This window comes from Marmota marmota, unplaced genomic scaffold (assembly GCF_001458135.2).
Source record: "Marmota marmota marmota unplaced genomic scaffold, marMar, whole genome shotgun sequence".
NCBI lineage: Eukaryota > Metazoa > Chordata > Mammalia > Rodentia > Sciuridae > Marmota > Marmota marmota.
The window spans coordinates 46434998-46459052 of record NW_025999842.1 but is presented as its reverse complement, the minus strand read 5'-3'; the positions used below and the strand labels follow the sequence as shown (position 1 = coordinate 46459052).

At 34.1% G+C, this 24055-nt stretch overlaps 1 protein-coding gene and 1 long non-coding RNA gene across 9 annotated transcripts in view; one reads left to right on the top strand and one right to left on the bottom strand.

Moving 5' to 3' along the window:
- The window catches only part of LOC125615080, a 53582-nt gene extending 34964 nt beyond the window's left edge, over positions 1–18618 (top strand). Inside the window, exon 3 of the long non-coding RNA XR_007345639.1 lies at positions 15179–18618. This is a non-coding gene — a long non-coding RNA (uncharacterized LOC125615080). The remainder of the gene's footprint in view (positions 1–15178) is intronic.
- The window catches only part of Lama2 (laminin subunit alpha 2), a 559330-nt gene that overhangs the window by 189424 nt on the left and 345851 nt on the right, over positions 1–24055 (bottom strand). For all 8 annotated transcript variants that reach the window (XM_048798152.1, XM_048798156.1, XM_048798128.1 and 5 more), the window contains 7 exons: positions 15277–15513; positions 13732–13875; positions 12851–13030; positions 12538–12726; positions 12321–12454; positions 8475–8592; positions 700–834 (listed from right to left, as the gene is read on the bottom strand). In XM_048798152.1, coding sequence (XP_048654109.1) covers positions 700–834; positions 8475–8592; positions 12321–12454; positions 12538–12726; positions 12851–13030; positions 13732–13875; positions 15277–15513 — 1137 coding nt within the window. The remainder of the gene's footprint in view (positions 1–699; positions 835–8474; positions 8593–12320; positions 12455–12537; positions 12727–12850; positions 13031–13731; positions 13876–15276; positions 15514–24055) is intronic.

The following is a 24055-nucleotide window of genomic DNA, read 5'->3' as shown; positions in this document are numbered from 1 at the left end:
TAATTGGCAAGAGATGGGGACATGAGATTCAGAGCAAGTTGGTCATGTGGAAGAGAAAAGGAGCAGGATATAAGACCATCAGTGAGGGCCATAGACCCCTGCCTTACCTTCAGACTCAGGAATGAAAAGAGAGAAAACAATGGCACCTCCTTAAGAGGGCTGGTGGACAGCAGCTAGCAAGGGGACAGCCAGGATTCTATGAGAGCAAGACTAAGAGAACAAGAAGAAAAGAGAAGTACGTAGGGGATTTTGCTAACATCTAACCACGAGTTCTGCCAAGACTCAGTGGAAGGGCTCCAGCAGATGAGAAGAGGTGGCATATGGGGTCAACAGAGACATACAGAATTGTGTGGTGATTCTTTAAGGGGAGGAGTGGTGACATAGGAAACCTGAATTTCTCATAGCAACTGAAATGCAAAGGGTGAAACCCATGAGGGTTGTAACTGTTCCAAAGTAGAACAGACTTTTAATGTGCTGCCATTCTTCTATTTCATGACACAAACTGTTTTTTTCCAGTTATCACTTTTCATTCCTTTCTGAAAATGTAGAATATGTTGAATGTTGTTTTTCCCCTACATGTTTTATTCTACACACACACACACACACACACACACACTCAATCATGCTCTCTGCAGACCAGCTGGCCTCTGCATACAGTATCTCACCTGGACCTTGGACAAGAAAGGATTAGGTGCCTACCTGGCATATGGATGTTTCAGGATCACACAGGCTACTGTGTCCATTGCACTGACATGGAACACAGGTTCCCAGGGTGGGACCAGGGATGCGGCCACGTGGTTCAGAACGAAGTCGATAAAATCCTGGCATACATGTCTGAAAGAAAAGAAAGCCAATTAGGACAGCCAAGTAGAAATCTTGCTTTAGCAATGAAAATTCTGGTTATGAAGATGGACTTCTTTTTCCAATGTGTGATAGGAAACTCAAGTGCCTGTTGATACCGAATGTCAATTTTTGCTGGGTCCCTCCTCTGTACACAGATATAGGCAGCATCCATGTAACCAGATATTAGTGAAAAAAAAAAAGCTTTCATTTTCAGTATAGCTCTTTGCCTGAATAAGTTTTACTGTTTTTTTTTCCCACTTGAGAAAGAGGTTTATTTTTAATTAACATTGTCATATGGGCTAACAAGACAATTCTAACATCCTTGACAACCTAAAATCTGTTTCTACTGTATTAAATGAATAGCAAATGTCCAATGAAATTCATCAAAAAATTTTAAAATGTCAAGAATGCATTATATATATTGATATTATGTAAAGAATATAAAAGGAAGAAATGCAAAATAATCAAAGCTATGCATTTCTTGGGACTATTGGGCTACCAATAAAAATTTTCTTTCCCTGATCTATTTTTTTTTTCATTTTGCAATAAAAATCTGAACGCCAACAGAAAATTGCTAGTGAAGTGGATGAAGTCAAGATGTTCATCTTCATTCAGTTATTATATAAATGTATCAAAAACATGTCTGGCTTTCTGGAAGGAAGACCCCAGCTCTAGAGAGGACAGTCTGAGTTCCAGGCTCAGACACCTAGCATTCATCAAACAAAGCTTCATTTCTGGTTAAAAGGTAGTGATCTGTTTTTCAGATTCCACTGATTATAAATGGGCTGTTTTACCAACTTAGCTAATGAAGATTTTTTTTTTCACTTAAAAATTTTGCTCCCATTAAAGGAAGAAAAATGATTGATGAAAATGAAGGAAAAAATATTGGATTAAGAACTTCCTACTGCCTCATATCCTTTTGATTCTGGCATTAAGTAGTCTAGATTGGAATATACATGGATTGCTCAGAAAGAGAAAAGTGATCAATACTCAGTAACCTCATCCTGTTTATTTTGATTTGGATAATGTGTACCTCAATTAAGTACTTAATTAAGAGTCTCTCTGCTTTTATCAGCCAATAATAAATTTTAATGAGATTTAATAATGCCTCAGCTTTAAGCAAAACTGATAGAGAAAATTGAAAAGAGTATTCAAAAGATTTTGCATTTTGTTTGTGTCACAGTGGGCATAATGATATATATTGATAAAGCTTCTTCCTATTATCTACTTTATAGCAGTTTTTCTGTAGATTTATAGGAATATAATTTTATAGCAATTTTCACCATTGCTGTAGAATAAGATCTGGGAATTAATTGAGGAATTAATTTAAGAATTGAAGAAACATACTGAGGTATATTTAGGAGAGGTTCCCAGTGTAGGCTGTCCCAATTTGTTAGTGTGCAAACTATTGAATAAAGATGAATTTTATTTGCATGGATTTCATCCCTGAATATCTTCCTAAGATATTATTATTATATTGTTATTTTATTGGTATAGGTGCTAGGTGTATCTCTCTCTCTTTCTCTCTGTAAAAATGACACAAATTAAGAGGAGACCCCTAGCTTCACTTCATATCTCCAAACAAAAGCTTAAAACAAGTCTTAGCAGAACAAACTTAATAAATAATATTCTTCACTGAGGAATAATATGAAGCTCAGCATTACAGACTGATATGTGCAGATGAGCACTCCGGCAATATGGACTGTAATGCACAAGACACTTGCTGTGGCACTTTCCTGGAGCTAGTATGGCTCAGTAGAAAAGCACCTGTAGTGGGTGTCCATAGCTTGAGCTACAAGTTGAGTTCTGTATAGAACTTTCTAGACTTTTCTCTGTGGTTCTCATAGTTATCCAGGGAGCTTTTAAATGTACTGATAATTGGCTCCACCCCTAGAGATCCTAGGATTGGTTTTAAAACTCCTGGGAGATTATGATAAGCATATCAGGTTTGCAATTGACCAGTAACCTTCCCCATTTCCCCTGTTTGCTTTCAGAGGGGCGTGCACACTCCTTGATATTATGGCATAATGAATACGGAAACCATGGTTGTAAAGGTAGTTTTTTTTTTTTTTTTTTTTCCTTTGGATGTGGTCAAATTAATTATCTGTGTTACACAGTTTCCTCATCCCACAAATAAGCAGGTCTGTTAACTCAGAGGATTTCTGATGTTTCCAAAATTTTAGATTATTATTGTGCCCTGATAGATTATAACAATGAGTTACCAAAGGGCGGGGGGAACTATTCCACAATGCAAAAATTTAGAAATTTTAAAGAAACTATGTGACCTTTTTATTTCTTTTTAATCTTCTCTTTTTTCTGGATCTTTTGTATTTATTCTTTACATTTAAAAAATAATAATGTTTTTCAATATTTATGCCTCCTAAGACTCTAAGTGAACTGAGATTACTCATGAGAATAATTATATTTGAATTAGGATTAAAAACACCTGCTTGGGCTGGGGATGTGGCTCAAGCAGTAATGCGCTTGCCTGGCATGCGCGGGGTGCTGGGTTCAATCCTAAATACCATATAAAAATAAAAAAAAGATGTTATGTCCACCAAAAACTAAAAAGTAAATATTAAAAAATTCTCTCTCTATCTCTCTCTCTCTCTCTCTCTTAAAAAAAAAAAAAACCTGCTTTACAATGTCTCATCTAAAATTCTTTCTAGAACACAGTGGTGAATTAAAGAAAAGCAAACAAATGAAAATTTTACTGAGTTCATTTTATCTTTTCTTTTTCTTGAACTTAAACTTTTCCGCAGTTTTCTTCTCACACACTGAAATTATGCATAGCTCAATTGATTCTGCTTTCTTTCCATTTTTACTTTCATAATATAATGTCTCTTAAAAATATTAGAATCCAATTTCTACAAAAATGTGAAAAACTAGAGAGAACAGAATGAAACATGAGAGAGGCCAGCAAGCCCCAGGCTCAGCGCTGCACAGCACCCTTCCTTTGTAATGGAGAAAATCCTACATAAAATTTTGGAAAGCTTTAGCTGTTTCAAGTAGTGAGAAATGAACATGAGTTTAGTAATACCTTCTTTCCTAACAGTTCAACAATTAAAAATAGATATTTGAGCTCGAGCCAATAAAAATACTCTTGTCTTTTATCTTTGCATGGGTTTCTCAACCAGGCAAAGTTAACTTCAGTTAATTTGTTCAACCTCTTGCTACATGTGATTATTGTGCAGGTTTCATGTACTACAGACCTCAGTTTCCTCACCTGGAACATAAGAATCTTGTACAACATAATAGCTGAGTATAAGTTTATCTGCATTTTATAAATAGACCTACTGTGGTTCAAATTACAGTTTTTCTTATGCTTAGCTGTGGGATCATCATAAACAAGTTCCTTAATGTGCCTAAGCTTCAATTTCCTCATTCATTACATCCATTACATCATACTTGATGATGGTATATGTATATTAGGAAAGGTGATTGGACTTGTTCAGGATATAGTAAGCATTCAATAAATAAGTTTTGTTTTGTACAGCATTGTTGTAAGAATTAAATGGCATAACTTGACTTAAAATAAATCAACTCATATGCAGAGGATAAACTAAAAATAAAGGCAATTGTGATTCTTCTGAGCTACATTGTGAAAGAAAATGACAACGTATGTCATTAAACTTACCATGTTTTCAAGATTTGTATGCACATATCAGTCAACCATAGACTAAATACACAGTGGTGGTCCTATAAAATTATATTGCCTATTGATATTTTAGCTGGCTTAGTTTATGTGAGTATACTTTATTATGTTCATACAGTGATGAAATTGACTAATGACACAGTTCTTAGGACATGTCCCTGTTGTTAAACAGCACATGACTAAACACTCAGTTGAAAACTGAGTTTTGAGTCTCCTATGTACAACTTAATGTGTTAAAGGAGACCCTGAAAGGTGGGAATTTATAAGGGGACAAGTCTACTTCCACATTTTGTCTTTTAGATTTCATCATTTTATAATAGTCATAAACTGGGGATTTAAAAAATTAGTTTGCCACAAGTGACTGATTATGAGTGGTGACCCAACGGGCACCAGCCATTCAACTGTGAGTTGGAATCCCTATTATAATATAGGAGGTGGGGGGGGTGGAGAGGCTGAAACTATTAAAACATGACCTAGAAATCACTGGTGCATTTTTGATTCCCATGATATGATTGCAAAGAACATATATTTAATATAGGATATTTTCCATTTTTAAGAAAAAAATAATTTCATGAATATGAATAGTACCTGCATACATCCTAAACTGACTTTAGTTTAGTTTAGGCAACATGCTAAGCCTAACCTAACCTGAAGAACAGGTAAATTCCAAGACTCTAACAAAAACAAATCTAGTAATGAAATAGTGCCCTATATTTGATTTGTAAAGGTAATCATAAATTTTAATGATTGGGCACTTTTAGCACTAACATTGTTAATGAGCAGGGATGCAGTTATAATGCTACAAGTGACAGGTAGGTCTTTAAAACTTGAATTATTTTAAGTGTAACCAATACTTTTTTTTTTTTTTTTGGTCTATGTGCAGTCACATTTTGTGTAAAAAACATGAAATGAAGAGCCTGAAATGTAGATATCTCTAGAATACCACACATTTGGTGAAAATACTGTGAAGGAATTGCTTTGTGTATTCATGACCCAAAGCATATGTTACTGGAATGGGATGTACTGTTTCAAAACTGTCCTTAGCTCTTGCTTTGATGATTAGATTTTTACGCCTGGTAATTGCACTTTAGAATCAAGATGAATCATAAATAAGATGTATAATGGATTAGAGGCAATGGGTTGTGCCAAACATCTCAGGTACCCTATTATGAGAGATAAGCCTTTATCTTTATAATCTCTTCACTAAGATATTACTGTAATTATTGTCTGTAAATAGGAGCTTAGGTGAAATTCACAGGACACAGGCAAAGCCACCAGTGCAGATGATTGAACATATTCCCAATTTTTCTTGATTTTATTCTTTTATCATTTTTTAATTTGTACTAATTTATATTTTCATACAATGGAAAATTACTAAAATTAATAGGAAATCATGTTTTAGAACATATTATTCAAAAAGCCTACTGACCACGATAAGAAGGGATTTTAACATTTGAAATCAGCAACGGAAGGTAAATTGCATTAAAATAAATTGCCACTCCACCAACAGTTTTGTTAGTAAGTGATCAGTATTATTTTAAATAAATTCAGATAAAATAGAGTTGTAATAACTTTCTTTCAAGATATCTAAACGTCAACTTTGAGTATTTGCTGGATATTTTCTATAACAGAATAATATTGCAGAGTCAGAGAATTTTAGAACTTCAAAACCCAACCTGTCATTTCATAGATTGGATAACTATATAACTAATGACTATAACAATTAAGGGAATTGACCAAAGATACACAGTGAGTCAGCAGTGCAGCTGCACACTCCCTGGAATAAATAAAAGTTCATCTCTTGTCTGGAAAAATCTGAAGTTCTTTCTGTCCTTTATATCTTTCATGCTCACTGGGAAGTTAACATATTTTATACGCGCACACTGTCTCATTATTTACTTATAACTTATACACTGTGTATGAATGTGTATATTTGGATGGGCTGTATGTATGTATGTATAAATGCAATACATGTACCTACATGTAGGTATACCAATGTATAAGTTGATGTACATAGGAGTTATGATTTAATAATAAAATTGATTATTTGTTTATTTATTAAATCAAGCTAGGCACATTCAAATGTATTTTGCCCTCAGAGCAGTAACAGAAAGAGGCTATGAAATTATTTCAAGGTCGCTTCACAAGATTTCTGAGTTATGCTATGAAATTTCTCTGCATGGTGTAAATACATATGATAATAACATCAGTTTACAATGGGGCTTTCCACATATGTTTTCACTTAAGTTAATCCTTATGAAAATTTAATAGGTAAACTCTCCCAAGGTCAGTAACAATCAAGAGAAGGTGCCCCATTCAGCATGGGAGCCAGACTAGGTAAGATTCACCAAAACCAAATGCCTTTTTCTTTTCATTTTGCCATGCCACTTCTCAGGAATATTCAGTATTTTAAAATTGTACTTTTGTTTTGTGCTAAGAGCCAAGTATATGATGCATGGCATTTTTGGTTGAAAGGTGAAGCCAGCTAGCCATTGAGATGATATGATTATGTTAAGACTTGCATTCATATGGATATTGGACTCCTGCTGTTCACCTCGGCCTGCTACGGACTCCTGGAGAGTTCCCATTGGTTGGGGAAGTACAGTAGGAGCGAGTTCCGGGGGAGGAACTCTCGCTGGCGGTCTGGGAGGAGGCCGCGTGGGTGGATCGGAAATCTTCCTGGGGCGTAGCGGACATTGGCGGCAGTTTCAAAAAATAAAGTTTGTTCCTGCTTGAGTGGCTCGTGATTTTGTGCCCAGCCAGACTGTGGCAGTTTTGACCTGGTGTCATCATTTGATTTGTGTGCCATACTTAACAAAAATTCCCAAATCTATTCACAGAATAAGGTATAGAAAATCATTTATACATAAATCAACACATGGATGTATAGTTATGACAATAATAATAATATTAACCTCAATAACTAGCACTGACTCTATGCCAGGCTTGGTGACAAGGGCTTAAAGCTCATAGCTTATTTTGTTTTAATAAGATTCATAAGCTGTAGGAAAGAGAGTTATTAATATTATTTGACTACTATGCCATGGGCACCAACCACTGCGACTAATGAGAAAGAATCTTGACTATCTAGAAGGTTCCTGAGGCCCCTCTCAGGCCAAGTGTTGGACTAGGGGTCTGCAGGAGAGGCCAAGTGTGGTGGCAGTTATTCTGGGATTTGGAAATGCACCATCTTCCCCTGAAAGAGCTTTTGTAACCTGTTGCAAGGTCTCAGCCCTAGTACATGGCGAAGCTGTGGTTCAAACTCATTTCTCATCCATTTCATGTTTCCAGCATTATCTCTATTAATTGATATTTGTAGAAATTGAATTGACTTCCAGAAGATGAAGATCTACAAAATTTTCCAATTCTGAAGGTAGTCAAAAGAATATCCCGGAAAATTATTTTTTTTATAAAGGTCGTTTTGAAAATGCAGTGACTAAATGACAGCAGCACTATTGAAACAATATATATCATTCTAAGAAGCCACATTGAAGGGAACAGCCTGCTGCTTAGTGCTTAAGTTTTGTTATGATCTCTATAAAAACACTTTCAAAACCTGATACAATCGTATCTCATAATCACTGAAGTTGAAATGCCTCTAACTGTTCAGAAATAGTGCCAAGAAAATAGATCAGTTATAATAGACGGGCCTTTTGAAAACACTGTTATCTCACAACTGTTTCATATTTTTTATGAATCTTTTAATTTTTTATCAAATATTTCTCTTTAGCTCTGATTTGTACTCCTTGGTCACAATAACATCATCCTCTTGCTACTGTTTCTCACACTGTGAGGGAAAGATCCAATAAAACAGGTGAAGACTATATATGAAATCACAACTGGGATTTGGGAATGCACCATCTTCCCCTGAAAGAGCTTTTGTAATCTGTTGCAAGGTCTCAGCCCCTAAGAGGGTGTAGGATATTCCACTTGGCTCCTGAAATGAGGGGAAGGGGGTCAGTAGCAGCCAGCTTACCTCACAGGACAATCCAGAATAGCCCACAGGACAATCACATTTTTCTATCAAGTGAGCTGGAGGACTCTCTGCAGTTATACGCCCTGGTTCAGCTACCTCCATGGCAATTTCAGAAATTCTGGAAAGAGCAAATACATACTTAGATGATCCCATCAGCCAGCTCAGGTCACCTCAAAATACTCAACCCTGCAAGAAGACTCTCTTCAGATTCTTATCAACCTCAAGTGCGTTTTGGTATGTGTACATATAATCAAAAGATTCAATTAAGTTAATTAAATATATTGTTTTGAAGCTGCCTCTATCTACAGGGGCTCATGTGTCACATTTTCCTTCTACATTTTTGCTTCCTCAAAGATTGAGATTACATATTAGCAAAAAATCCGCATAAATCCTAAGGAGTTCAGTAAATTGGATATCTGATATCCTGTTGAGACTTTATAATAAAGATTTCCTCTCCACTTTTTAAAGTGTGAGTGGCTTCAGGTAGACATGGACATTTAATTAGACATTTAGATTTTTTTTCAAACAGACAACCCAAGGTCATTCCCTGTAAGAATATCTCCTGTAGTCACTAGTGAAATTGCTTTTAATGTATTAGTGTTCCCAATTTCTTCTTATCTAGCCTCTGAATATCCTTTCAAGAACTTTAGAAAACCACCCAGAAAACAACAATCTAGCATGATATAATATTGGTGTATTCATAAGGACAAAGAAAGAACATTTCAAATTAATATTTTATTAACTTCATTAAAATAAATTCTTCAAGTGACTTAATGCACCCTTCCTATTGCTGAAAAATACCTTATAATTGATAAAAAGATCACAGTGAAAATATTGATATCCTTTTCATTAATTTGAAATTATACATTAAAAATATACACAGTCCATAAACTCAGACTATTTCATGATTGACTAACTGGTAACATGAAAATGTTCTGCAAATAAACTTTTAAATGAGACAATGAACAGTTTTGCTTCAATAAAAGTCACCTCCAATAGTCCAAGGAGTTGCAATCATAAACTTTATAACAAGCGTAGGTAAGTTTCATTGAGTTATGAATGCACATTCTGGTTTCACTAGCATTGTAATCTGCACTCTGAAGATGAGCCTGTCTTTATGACACGTATGTTCAGCTAAAAATCAGGTTTCATTCTCCCCTCCTTAGAGTACATACAGTGGTAGTAAGCTATAAATAAACCAGTCCCCTCTGGTAAAAGAAACTCCACTCTTCTATTACCCTCAGGCTCTTTGTGGGAGCAAGAAGGTAACTTGGTATTGTTGAGGAGCCCTCTCTCCTCTGGCACCTCCATGGTATTTTATAGCCATAGATATATTACCATCATATCGCCTCCTCTGCCTTGCACAAGTATGCACATGACAGACCAACAAGTGTTTAAAAATCAACTGAAGCAACAATAGATAATTCTGCAATGCAAAGTTTTTCTCCAGGGATTCAAGGGGATTCCAGGAAGGTGGAAGAGTGGCTATGTGGGATAGATAGAAAAGCAATGATTTTGTCTGTATCCGAGATATGGCTTCTATTTCAATGAATGCTGAATGGCAAAAGTTATTTCCTGTAGAGTACAGGAAAGGGACCAGGGAGAGGACAGAGGGGAGGGAAATGGGAACTACTGGGGAATGATATAGGTCAAAATATATTATTATATTATGTGCATAAATGAATATGTACCTATGAATTCCACTATCATGTACAACTGTAATGCACCAATAAAAATATGGGAAAAATTTTTAAAGTTATTTGTTTCAAACAAAGGTAAGAAAAGGCCAAATCAAGGAAAAATGAAAAGGCTAGGTTGACAAAAATGTGTAAAGTGTGAATCTCCAACCACACATATAATTGAAAGTCTCTGCTTTTGAGACTATTAAATTTTATATAATAATAAAGATGTAGGATTGTGTGTTATATTTTGGGAAAATATTTTGACTTTTTCCCAACATTTGTCATGATTCCACTGCCTCACAAGATCAGGTGCTGATTATCTGCTTTATTCTTATCATTGCTAGATGTTTTGCTAATTTTTAATGGGGTTTAGAAAAAGGGAAATATTTTTTTTAAGTTTCATAAAATTGTCACTTAAACCAAAGGTTGTCATTAGTTAATGAGAAAGAATATGATAAGAGAAAGAGACATATGGGGGTTCAGAGACAAAGTGTCACATTGTAGAAAGGCTAAATTGGTGAGAAAGGGAAAGGAAGTGCATTGAAAATGAATGACAATATTGTTTCCATCAGTTCCACAAAAAAATGTTTTGTGACCTACCTAACTCTTGGTGCAGCTTGGAACAATTTGCTAAATAATGGATTTGCATATCTATGACATGCAAACCTGCTTTGGCTTCTACCACCTACTGTACATTTGATATTCTAAAATAATTAACAATATAGCTGACAGCACTTCTTCAGTACATGATTTTTATTATTCCATATGAAATGTAACTCCTGTTACAGTGAGGAATGTGACAAGGAAACCAAAGGAATATAGATTAGAAAGTGAAATTTTTGTCCTCGATTTACTCTTTTACCTGAAGTCCCTATATCAATCAAAAAAGGAATATGGATCTTCATGAAATGAAAAATTATTTTGCTATATTATATACTTATTATAGTATAAATATTTGAAATATGAGATTTTTAGATGCATTAATTTGACAATGATAGGCTTCATAATTTTGTGTTGTTTTCTTGGCCTGGTTTACTAATTTACCATGTAAGATTAGTTTTACTAACATATATTGCTTCCATATTCTTACAGAACATAAGAGAAAAATACATGAACAATAAATTGAGACTATTGTATGAAATCAACTCAACCTTCTACTTCTATGGTATAAGACTTACCTACATCTGAGTGATTTCTCATTTTATCTCATTGAATAAGTTGCTCATTCTACTAAAGAAAAATATGTGTGATCAAAGTCTCATGGCTTCACCATTATTCTCTCTTTATTCTTATTTTTAACATTTTCTTTGCTACTAATCCTTTCCTAACAGTCATTAAAATGATTACTTCTGTCTCAAATTGAACAATTATCCCTTGACTTTTGACACTGTCATTCCTCCCTTTTGTAATTACATTCATGGAAACAGCAGTGCATGCTCACAATGTTTGGTTCATGGTGTGCTGTTCATTCTTTAGAATTCTGAGATTATTCCTGCACCAGGACTCCATTGAAACTGGCATTAAGAATGTCACCAGTGTGGTCCTAAGTGTCAGTCCCAATAAGCTTCATTTAAACTGGCCTCTTTGAGTCATACCAAACTTTGAATACTCCCTGGAAGTATTACAATGGCTTGGCTTCCATGATACCTCATTCATTCTTGCTGTTCTTCTGTGTGTGTGTGTGTGTGTGTGTTTTCAATATGATTCCCAGTTGTTTTATGTCATGACGCATAGGTAAATGGTGCATAGGGGAAATACATGGATGGTACACTGGGGTGAACGCATGAGGATGCTCAGAGTTGGAAGAGACCAGACTAACTTGGCCCTACCTGGTTCCCCTGAGAGAAGAAGGAGGGCACTTTTCCCAATCTTATAACACATTTATGGCACAGCAACTAATTATATGTGATCTAAACTGCATGTTTTCCTGAATTTTGGATTAGCAATTTAACTCTCCCCATCTAAAGTGAATTCAATATTTTTTTTCTGATTTACTCAGCTTTTGGTGCTATTTTTCTTTTTTGGTAGTAATGCCACCCTTGGCTTGTTTTTTATCATCACATTCCAAAAGCAACCACTTCTAAATCTTATCTGGTGTCTTACTGACCTGAACTGAAGAGTCTACAGTCAGACCTTAATTTGAATATTTTCTGTCACAGTTTACCTGCTTTGTCGCATGATGTTTCCATAAGTAGCCTTGATAAGAATATAATGAATGTCATATAGTGTATCCAAGAAGTCTTCGCGGGTTACAGATCTAGTGACTCGAGGATCATCACCATAATATTTCCATTCTTTCTGTGAGCAAGAAAAGAAACCACGTTGACAACATTGAATGCAAAACAATTGTTATCCTGGTACTAATCAACCAATAACTTTACCTCTGTCATTTCAATTTCATGCCTTGTCAGTTGACCAATGAGCGGTGCAGCCACATGCCTGATGATAATTCTAGCATGAGTAGGAGTCCCACCTCGAATGATAACTTGAGGTTTATAAGTAGAGAAGCCTGTTTCTTCCCGAGCCTCAAAATAGATTGTGTACTTGAGTTTTCCTCCGTAGGCCATCAACTAACAAAAGAAAATGGAGATGTAGGTAATACTCCAAACAGTGTGATTCCAAAAGCATCTTTTACTTTTTATTTGTTCTTATGTGAATTCAGAAGTGTTTTATTTATTTATTTATTTATTTTACCTTCTTTCCTTCAAATTGTTCTGGGAGTTTCCAATAAAAAGGTTCCAAGTGGAGGTCTTGTCTCACCAGATCCATGTCTGCTACAATCTCAGGATGTTGAAAAGCAATGCCTTTGGTAGTTGTGTGCTGCAGAGCCTCGTCCACTAGAGGCAGAATGGTCTGCTCAGCCTTCAGAGTTACCTGGGTTAGGTAAAAAATGCAACCGGAAGCTGATTTGAAGTCTTTGGGGCATTAATAAGTTATGGGCTGCACATCTATCTATCTACGGTGCCTATTTCCATTCTATTGAGGGGTTCTCACAAGAAATAGAGCACCTAGTGGTGAGCATGCCAGGGGATGAGTCCTTTTAACTAGTGTGCATAGTGGAAACTATAATATCTGAAAACTGAAATATTTTATACTAATAAAAATAGAATTTAAAAGTAAAAAGAGTTAAAAGAAAAATAAGGTTAAATATGAGCATGCTCCCACACTAAAAACTGAAAATTTCCTAAGGACTGTTGGAATACATGTAACAAGTTCTGGTGGTTTTCATTGCTGCATTACTACATATCAAAATTCATGCTCTGGTGCCCTCATTCCTCAAGACAGAGCTTCTTCCCTTGTGAAAGGGTAATGCCCTCCCTGACAATGCTTCCTCTTCACTTCACATCTATTTCCTTATCAAGAATAAATGAACTATCTTTAAGGAAGAATTTTTTAAAAAGTCATTTACTCCATGTGCCTAATGGCACATAGCCCCTTTAGCATTTCTGAACATGCACAGGGGAAAAGATTACTTAAATGTTTTGCCATTACCTACCATCCCTCGGTGCCCAACTAAAAGATGCCAGCAGGAACTAATATTATGCCATTACACGGCTCAGCAACTCCGTACTCACCCACGTTCGGATCAGTCCTTTTGCTTCAGAGCACCCAGTAGTAACACCGAAGCAATAGCAGCTGCTGCAGCCAAGTGGGTTCTTGGCATCAAGTCCAAATTTCCCTGGCCGACACCTGTCACAGTGGATGCCTTCCACATTCACCTGAAGAAAGAAGAGAGCCCATTCGAGTTCATAATAGCAATGTTAGGAGGAGACCAACTTAACAGTGAATAATAGGAACACATTTATACTTCATTAATAAAATAAAAGAATACTGAATATTAGACTCACATCTTAATGCCATATGTATTTAACCTTACTGTTAGGTTTCATGGGTTTTTAAAAGAAGTATTTTGTTTATAAATGCATCAATTACTAAGGGTAGTGGATACATATTTTTTAAATTTAAGTGGCACTTTTCTTACAATTCTGCTGTGAGCAATATGAAAGCCTCATGAGAATTCCAAAAGTAAAATTAAAACAGGCAGAGGTTAAAAAACGTACATTTTCAAGTTATAATGTTTGTGTCATATAACACATATTATATGCAGCACATAAATATAACTATACTATGTAATAGTGTAGCCTTGTACTTAGTTTTGACTGGGTCCTTTGTTGATAGAAGTTGTCATTTTCCTAAATCCTTAAAACTATACTGACAACCACTCCCAGATTACCTCTTTCTGTTTTCTCTGTCTCTCTTTCCATAGATTTTTACCTTGAAAAGATCCCTCTGACACAGTTTTAGCTGCATGTATCCTGGATTGATTTTTCAGAAATGTTTAACAGGGAAAATCCTTCATCCTTTTTAATTGTCTGTTTTTCTACATCATTTGACAATATTAATGAGAGCTGAAATTTGCACAGTCACTCTTTGTAACGTCAGTGTTTGTATGTGGTGAAATTTTACTGAATTTTCTTAGCAGTAAATGCATTTCCCAATATGCAGTGATTAAAGATTAAGTTTAGGAGAGAAATTTTTTTTAAGCCTAGTGTTTAGCTGTGATTTTTTCTGATGTTTAAAAAAAGTCTTATTTGTCCCACCCCACAGATTATTCTAGTTTAATCACAGGAAATATATATATATATTTATATATAATATATATATATTTATATATTTATATTTTTATATAAATATTATATATTATATATTTATATTATATATATTAATATATAATATATTTATATATTATATATTAATATATATAAATATTATATATTTATATTTTTTCTTCAGGATCAACTATAAATATATATATATTTATATATTATTTATATATAATATAATATATATATATTTATTATATATATATATAAACTACTTTAGCTTTAGTATTGAAAATACATCATCTCTATCAACTGGAAAAGAGTTGGGTTTGGGTTGAAAGTAAGTTACTGAAAAGCATAACTTATCTGTGCTGGAGAAATTCTGGCAATGACCTTTTTTTTTTTTTTTTTGGTACAGCTTAATGAAACAGGATTAACAAATACCTCATAAAGTTGAAACTGAAGAATGGAATCAGAATTGAGGCTTTTCCTTGAAGCATTTCAACAGCATATTACCTTACAAGTGCACTGCCCAGTTTGATCACTACAAGAGCATTTTCCAGTCTCTGAGTCACAGGTGGAGGCATCTGTCCCTGGCAGGAAGCAGTCACAGATATTGCAGTGAGGGTAGTTCCAGTGACCTCGATTACACTCTGAACATTTTGCACCAGAGAATTTTGGGTGACACTTGCACTGGCCTGTGTTCACATTGCACTGGAAATCCAAGGAGCCCACCATGCTGCAATTACAAGCCTACAGAGGAGAGAAAGACAGTGACTGTTAATACAGCTTCATAGGAAATATCTTCAACTTTAATCTTAATGCTCCTAGGCTTTATTCAAACACATAACAATCCTGTATCTATCATATGCTTTGTACTATTTGTTTTAGTTACTTGGGAAACATCAGTAGATCCAAACGTTAAAATTGCTCCTTCCATTTATACAAATAGAAATAATAACGCTATGTGAATAAGAAGAAATGTATTTATTTCTGTCTTTCCATAGTGGGGAAGGGTTAGATATGGGTTTTCTTCAAATACTTTTTGCTTCAAAGAGTATACTTCAGACAACCAAATTTCATTTCATATTCACTACATATTGATTCACTACTGCAGCATGAAAGTTCTATGGGAGCATACCTATGTCCAGTGGAGGGAGACCAATAAATACATATTATAACATGACAGAATAAGCACTATACAATGGAAAATGGTATGAGAACATAAGAGGAGAAGCAATCCAGATGCAGAGAAGCCAGGGAGACCTTCAGGACTTGACATCTTATTTATTGGTTTTTGAAGTTTAGCTTTGCAGACAGCCCAGATTTGAGGAAATTGACTGGTGACCTCTGTTCTTCACCTCAGTTGTATGCATTATTTTCAGTTTGTTTATGTAATGCAAATTTTTGCTCAATATTTTAAAAATTTGAGGGTATTCATTAATTTACCAGAACATGGTGAGTTCTTTCAGTTTGAGAAATAATAATGAAAAAAATAATAATAGTAATTATTATTATTATTATTAGGTACTGGGGTTTGAACTCAGGGGCACTAAAACACTGTGTCACAAACCCAGTCCTTTATTGTATTTTATTTAGAGAGAGGGTCTCACTGAGTTGCTTAGTGCCTTGTTGAACTGCTGAGTCTGGCTTTCAACCCTTGATCCTCCTGCCTCATTCTCCTGAGTCGTTGGAATTACAGTGCAAAATTGTTTTTGATGCAAATTTGACTCTTATTCTGATGAATTGTTGATATTTTTATCTGTTCTATTTTATTAATTTTTTTTCTTCAGGATCAACTGTAATTCTTAAAGGACATTACTTTTATCTGTCTGTCAAATCTAATCTCCTAATGTCTTCCCTAATCCTCTTCCTTCCTTTACCTTTCTAGTTGTATTGACATTTCAAATTTGTTCCCCATTTTTTCAGTTCCTGTTTTATATAATGAGAACTTTCTGGTATGTCTATAGCACCAATGCATGTTTTAATTAAAATTGCAGTTTTATCTTCTTTTGAATAATTTCTTTTGCATTTCACTCATTTTCAATTTCTGATCTCCCAGTTATCCTTTTGTCTTACATTCTTAAGAGTTTCTGCTCTTGATCTAGAGTTCATATCTCTTGACATTTAGTGAAAATTCCAGTGGGTTCCTAACAAGTCATTTAGAATCTTGGAATAAATCATTTTCAGGGGCCATTTGTGCCACTTGTCAAACTACAGGCTCTAGCTCCAAATCCACCCTGCTTTACTGTCAAGAGACTGTAGAAATATCTCTAAGGCCAGGTTGCAGTGTGTCAGGCTTTGTCAATGAAGGCCCTGAAAAGATCCAAAGAGGTCCAAGAAACTTCCATCCTGTTTGTGTTTCTTTATTAATATTGTTACCATTTACCATTATTATTTTATTATTTAGTACAGATTCCTAGAGGCCCTGAAGTTATCCCAGCTCTGCCTTCAGGCCACTCTCCCCCATAGGCACCTTTCTCAATGGCTTCACTCCGCATCATACAACTCTGAGATGATACTGCTTCTGAGTAGCTCCTGCATGTCTATACTCCCCCAAAATGGTACTGCTTCCAAAGATGAGCACTTGCCCACTAACTCTGGTGATTTGCTTTTTTTTTTTTTTTTTTTTCAATGACAAGTAGGCTGTTGATACCTGTGATTTCTACACCCTCCTTTGAATGTCAGCCTCACCAGGGTGAGGGGTGTGCTCCCTCCTAGCCCTCAGTTCCTTTAGTGTCCACTCTCTCTTGGCTGACAGATGGTAGCTGCTCTTTTCTACATGCTATGTCAAGAACTTTAATAACTCTTTTATTATTTTTAAATTAGTAATTACCTTTTTTTCAGTTAACCATTATTTATATACAAATTTCCCTATTTACAGAAACTGTGTGGTTTCTCTCTCCCGACTGGGGCCTGAGTTGGTACTCAAATGAGACTCACACCTCTCTGTCTGACTTTACCACCATATGGTGTTTATGCTTTGTGACCTCACTTTATCATCCTTCTCAGATCTACAGCTCTAATGCAGAACCAAGTCTGGCTCCCACTTCATTGCTCAGCTTAATTCTTCTATCCACTGTCAATGGGGACATCCCTGCTTCTGTTCCTCCTAATAATAGCTTACTTAGAAGACTACTCTTTTTAGGATGTAACACACAATCATCAGTTTCTCTTGTGTTGTCTTTTTCTACTCAAATGTTTGGTGACAAATCTTCTGAGACTCTGATATGAAAACAATCAGGCTTTACTTTGCATGTTTTACAGTATTTTTCTATCTCTTCATTGCTATGGAGGAAAAAGGCTGCAATAGAGATGGCTACTAAAGTTATTTTAAACCAAAAGTTCCAAAATTATTTGTTATATTTCAAACATGGGCATAACCCATTGTAATAACCCCCAAGTAACTCATCTTTGTAGAACATCAGAGGTAGAATGAAGTTTCAAAATTATGATGGTTTACTAATTCATTCATATAATTTTTTCTTGCCAATTGCATTAAATATGTATCGATTCACTTAAACAAGATGAGCCATAGTTAGAAACAAAAGTATGATATGGTATGGAAAACTACAGTTGTAGTTTTAAAAGTCCTTTGAAACATACATATCTTTAAATAATAAAAATAGAAAATGTCTGCTCCTGAATTTATTGTTCAAAACCATAGACAGAACAAATACTTGAGGAAGAATTGAGAGTAGACAGTGGGACCTGTCCAAATCAGGAAGTTTATTTGGGAAGCTAGAGTGGGGAATAAATGAGGCTATTAACTATATGCACAGATAACATGATATTAACATCAAACTTAAATAATAATTAAATGTAATGTTTGTTTAGCAATAAAGGATTTATTCACTATTCCCCTGCTAGTAAAGTGGCAGCTATGTATTCTACTTCAATAGCAGTTCAAATGATGTGTGTGCTCACACCTCAGCTCAGATAAATTATCCATGACACAAAGAAAGAGAAGCTAAATCCTCCAGTCACTGATCATTTAATTAAACTCATCCAAGTTTTGTAAGTACTAGAATGTATGCTTGTAAATAAATTATTTGTGAGGGCTACATTAATTGTTACTTTATGTAGTTCTTCATAATGTAAAATGTGTTACTATTCAGAAGTTTAGATTTTTAAAGATGGTTCAAAGGAATCAAAAATTTAAATCAGCTTAATGTTAATCCAAGGGCCAATAAAGTGATAGCACTAAAAAAACAACAACAACAAAAATAAACTATTCTTTTATAGAGATTTAAATTATATTCTATTCTGATTTACATCCTAAACATTAACTAACAGCTGTAATTTTAGGAGTTTCATTAGAGTTTGGCTATATCATAGGACTTTGTGGATAGAAGGGAAGAGATCCCTCAGATGCATGGATATGATGTTGGAAATACATAAAGTCAATCATAGAAATTTAGAGCATTATTTATACTCATAAGATCTGACATTCTTGAGAAATTTTAGTTTTGTTTCTCAAAATGGAGCTCTAGGAAATTTCAAATTTAACAATTCCATGGGCAATAGAAAAATGAATGTCCTGTGTAGTTTTTATTTTTTCCAATCACATGTTTAATTGAAGTCAGATCAACTTCCTCAAACAATTGCCAATAAATACCCTGTTCTCTCCAAATTCAGTATATTCTAGGTTGGCATTCAGATGTTTTATCACACATATATAAAAATGGATAGAGTCTACTATTGTACATAAGCTGAGTCAAAAAATGAGTTCCCATCTCTAGAGGGATCTAACAAAGAGATAACCACACCTGGTTATCACATTTATCACCTTTCAATATTCCCTAACTCAATCTGATTGATTGGAACAGCTCTAACTAACATAACAAATGTCCTTACTTACTGTTCTTACACTTAATGAACACAGTTCATCTTTAGTCTTACTTGGCCCTAATGTTATATTTGGGACTTAGGACTGGTTCTTCTTTTTGAACAGACTCTTTCTTAGTTTTTACAGCATGTAAAGCTTTACCTCCTCTCTTTCTCAGCTGTTAAACTAATAACCCAATAAATAAATAAAAACCAAGACACAATTGTATCAGACATTGGATAACAGAAATCACAGAACTGTAATTTTGACAAGAGAAAAACAAATGAGGCTGTGGTATATGGGGGGTGGAATTTCTAAGCTGCAATACACAGAGAGGAGAAACCAAAGGGACAAAGGGTGGAGTTTAGAGAAGGCAAAGCAACTAAAATTTATGGGAACAAGTATAATATATGTTCAAAAAGGAAGATGTTTGAATGAGAAAGAACTCCAGAGATTTGCACAAGGATCCCTTTGAGTCTTTGTCTGAAAGCTGATGAGTGCATATAGAACAAATTCTACTGGTTGGGGAAAATAAAGCATTAAAAAACCATGGGCTGAGTGAGCGGGATGTGGTGGTATGGCTGTAATCTCAGTGGTTAGGGAGACTAAGACAGGAGGATTGAGAGTTCAAAGGCACCCTCAGCAAAAACAAGGTGCTAAGCTACCCAGTGAGACCCTGTCTCTAAATAAAATACAAAATGGGGTTGGGGATATGGCTCAGTGGTCAAGTGCCCCTGAAATCAATCCCCAGTACCAACAAAACAAAAAAACACAAACGAACAAAAAAACAAACTAAACCAAACCAAACAAAAAAATCCTGGACTGACAAAACACCTAGACTTCACAGTGATCTTGGAATAGTCTATATCACAACAGCAGGACAGGAGAGCCACAATATAATGCTTTGGGTAATGTTCTCAGAAGGGTCACACCTTAGTAATAGAGTTAAGTGGTCCCTGGATTTAAGGTTTTGCTATATCTTCCCTAACAGAACTTAAAAGCAAGCTTCAAAAATGTTCATATGATTAGTGAGTAACTAAATTGTTTGCAAGATAAAACTCAACACTCTTTAAAAGAATACAACAAAAATTTGATTCACCACTGTGAAAAATGTACAATATTTAGCACTCAAAATTTATCAGGCATGTGAAGAATCAAGAAAATGCGGGCTGGGGATGTGGCTCAAGCGGTAGCGCGCTCGCCTGGCATGCGTGCGGCCCGGGTTCGATCCTCAGCACCACATACAAACAAAGATGTTGTGTCCGCCGAAAACTAAAAAATAATAAATATTAAAATTAAAAAAAAAAAAAAAGAAAATGCAACTCAGAACCAAATAAACCAATAGGAAAGGTTGTGAAATAAATGATGGAATTAGCAATCATCTTGACACTACAAATATTTATAAATATCTTCAAAGATAAATAAAAATATGAGTGAATAGGGAAATTAAAACTATAAACAGATCCAAAAGATGATTATAATAACCAAAGATGTAATGTTTGATTTTTTAAAAATATTTCAATTGGATTAACAGAGTACACAAGATAGAAAATTAATCTGTAAATTTGTATATTTAACAAAACTGTCAAAAATGAAACACATAGGGAAATGGTAATTCAAACAAACAAAGCTTCAATGAGATGTGGGGGAAAAAAACAAGTGGCCCAATGTACATATTAATGAGAAAAAGTGACTGGGGTAAAGTATAGGGAAGTATTTAAAGAAGTAATGGGTCAAAATTTTTCCAAATTTGAAAAAATGGTCATCTTACAAAATCAACAGATCCAACTAATCTTGGGGGGCGGGGGGCATAAAATTATATATTAAAAAAAAAACAGTATAACTGAGTAGCTGAAAACCAATATCCATCTGTATATCTATTTACTCTCCAAAAATATCTTTGAAAAATGAAGAAAAAATAGACGTTTTTAAGCAAAAAAGGAAAGAATCATTGTCAGTAGACTAAAATACTAGAAAAAATAACAATAAAAATTAGGAAGGTAGTAAATAAAAGAAGAAAAATGGTATGATATGGAAAGTTGGATATGTAAAAAGGAATTAAGAGCATTGGAATTAAATATATATACACATTATATATATACACACATATATCTGCATATGTGTATATATATGGAAAAACAGAAAAAATATTTTTCTTCTTTGAAAAAGATATTGACTATTTAAATCAAAATCATAGATTATATTTTATATAATATATATATATTATATATCTCAAAAAATTGTGAGATATATACCACAAATAAATAAAATATATGATAATATCATAAAGAATAGGAAAAAGCAATTGGAGATTTATCACTGTAAAGGTTGTTATGATATATGTAAAAAGGTCTTATATAAGGTAGTTTTGGGAAAGTGAAAAGTGTATACCCCTCAAAAAACACCTAATCCATAAAACAAACAGGGTTACCCAATAATATAAAAGTGAAAGAAAACTGTCATTATAAAAGTTATTCAATCCAAAAGAAGGCAGGAAAATAAGAGAAAAGATAAGAATAGATAAGGCAAGTTAAAAGTGAACAGAAAAAGCAGAAGTAGTCTGGTGTGGTGGTATACACCTGTAATCTCAGCAGTTTAGGAGACTGAGGCAGGAGGATTACAAATTCAAAGCCAGCCTTAGCAATTTAGTGAGTCCCTAAACAACTTAGTGAGACCTTATCTCAAAATAAAAAAAAAATAAAAATAAAAAGGGTGAAGGATCTGGCTCAGTGGCTCAGTGCCTCTGGGTTTAATCCCCAGTATGGGGATGGGAGGGAGGGGCACATAATCTAATCATATCAATACTACATTAAATAAAAATGATTTAAATACTATAATTAAAAGTCCAAAGTATTAAGACTGAACAAACAACAAATATTTAAATATGCAATACCTAAATAAAACACTGAAATATTAGATATAACGTAAAACAATTTTTGTGGAAAAGTATACATAACACACCATGCAAATACCAAGCACAACAAAGATAGAATGGCTATATAAATATTAGAAAAAAAGAACATTTCAGAAGAAGGAATATTATCAGGACTAAAAAAGGACATTTTATCATAAGGGTGCCATCATTTCAAAAGGACATAAAAATCCTAAATGTGCATACCTCTATGATACTGTTCTAAAATATATGATCAAAACCTGAGAGAACTGAAAGAACCAACAGCTAAATCAGAACAATTGTTAAACACTGTTGGTAATTGGGACAACATGTAGAAATCAAAATCATTAAGGATAATATACCTCAATAAAATATTTCTTCCAACAATTCTAGAGTACATATTATTTTAATGAATATTATAATAATTAGGAAAACTTAAAAATAAAAAAAGATCAAATTAAGCAAATTTTATTTCATGCAAGCTGCTGAATTTATTGATAAAATTGTGTATATTATTACAATATTATTATTTTAGTGTTTATAGGATATATAGTGATGTCCCCTCTTTCATTTGTGATATTGATACTTTATTCCTTTTTTATTCATCTTCCTAGAATATGTCTACTTTATTGATCTTTACAAAGAACCATTGTTTGATTTTCTCTAAATTATTCCTGTTTTCTATTTCACTGATGGTACAAACTCAGGAATTATAAGAAAGGAATTCTTTCCAACCTATTTCATAAAGCTAGCAGTAGCCCAATACCAACACCAGACAACACTATTAAAAAACTCTTTGGATATTCTTATGAACATAGATGTAAAAGTTATTGACAAAAAGAAAATGAAGTAAAATTTACACAGACTGGAAAGGAAAAAGTAAAATTTAACTTGCAGAAGACATGATTAGCTACATAGAAAACCCCAATAAAGCTAGCAAAAAAGCACATAGAATTATACTCTAGAAAGATTATAGAACAGAAGTGTAATGTATTAAAATGATGATTTTCTATTCTAGCAACAAGTAATTAGAGAATGAAATGGAACAAAGAATCGTACTTACCTTTGCATAGAATATGAAATAATAATAATAAATTTAACAATATATCTGCAAGGTTTGCATGCCCCCAAACTATAAATCATTGCTGAGGAAAATCGTAAAGACCTAAATAAATGCAAAATTAAGCCATGTTCATACATGGGAAGATCCTATATTCTTAAGAAGTCAATGTTTTTTTGTTTTGTTTTGTTTTTTGTTTTTCAAATTGATCTACACATTTAATGTAACATAAATGAAATTCTAGAAGGCTTTTTGGTCAAGAAATTGGGAAGCTGAATTGAAACTTTATTTGGAAATGTACCTAAACATATTGGAAATAAAGAACAAAGTTGAAGAGTATACAATATCTGATTTCATTCCTTGTTGGAGTAATCCAGACATAAGGATAGACATGCAGACAGTGAAACCAAACATCCAAAAATGCATGAACATATGTACAGTCAATTGATTAGAAAAACAGACTAAGGTAATTCAGTGGGAAAAAGGATAGTCTTTTCAATAAATGGTATTAAAA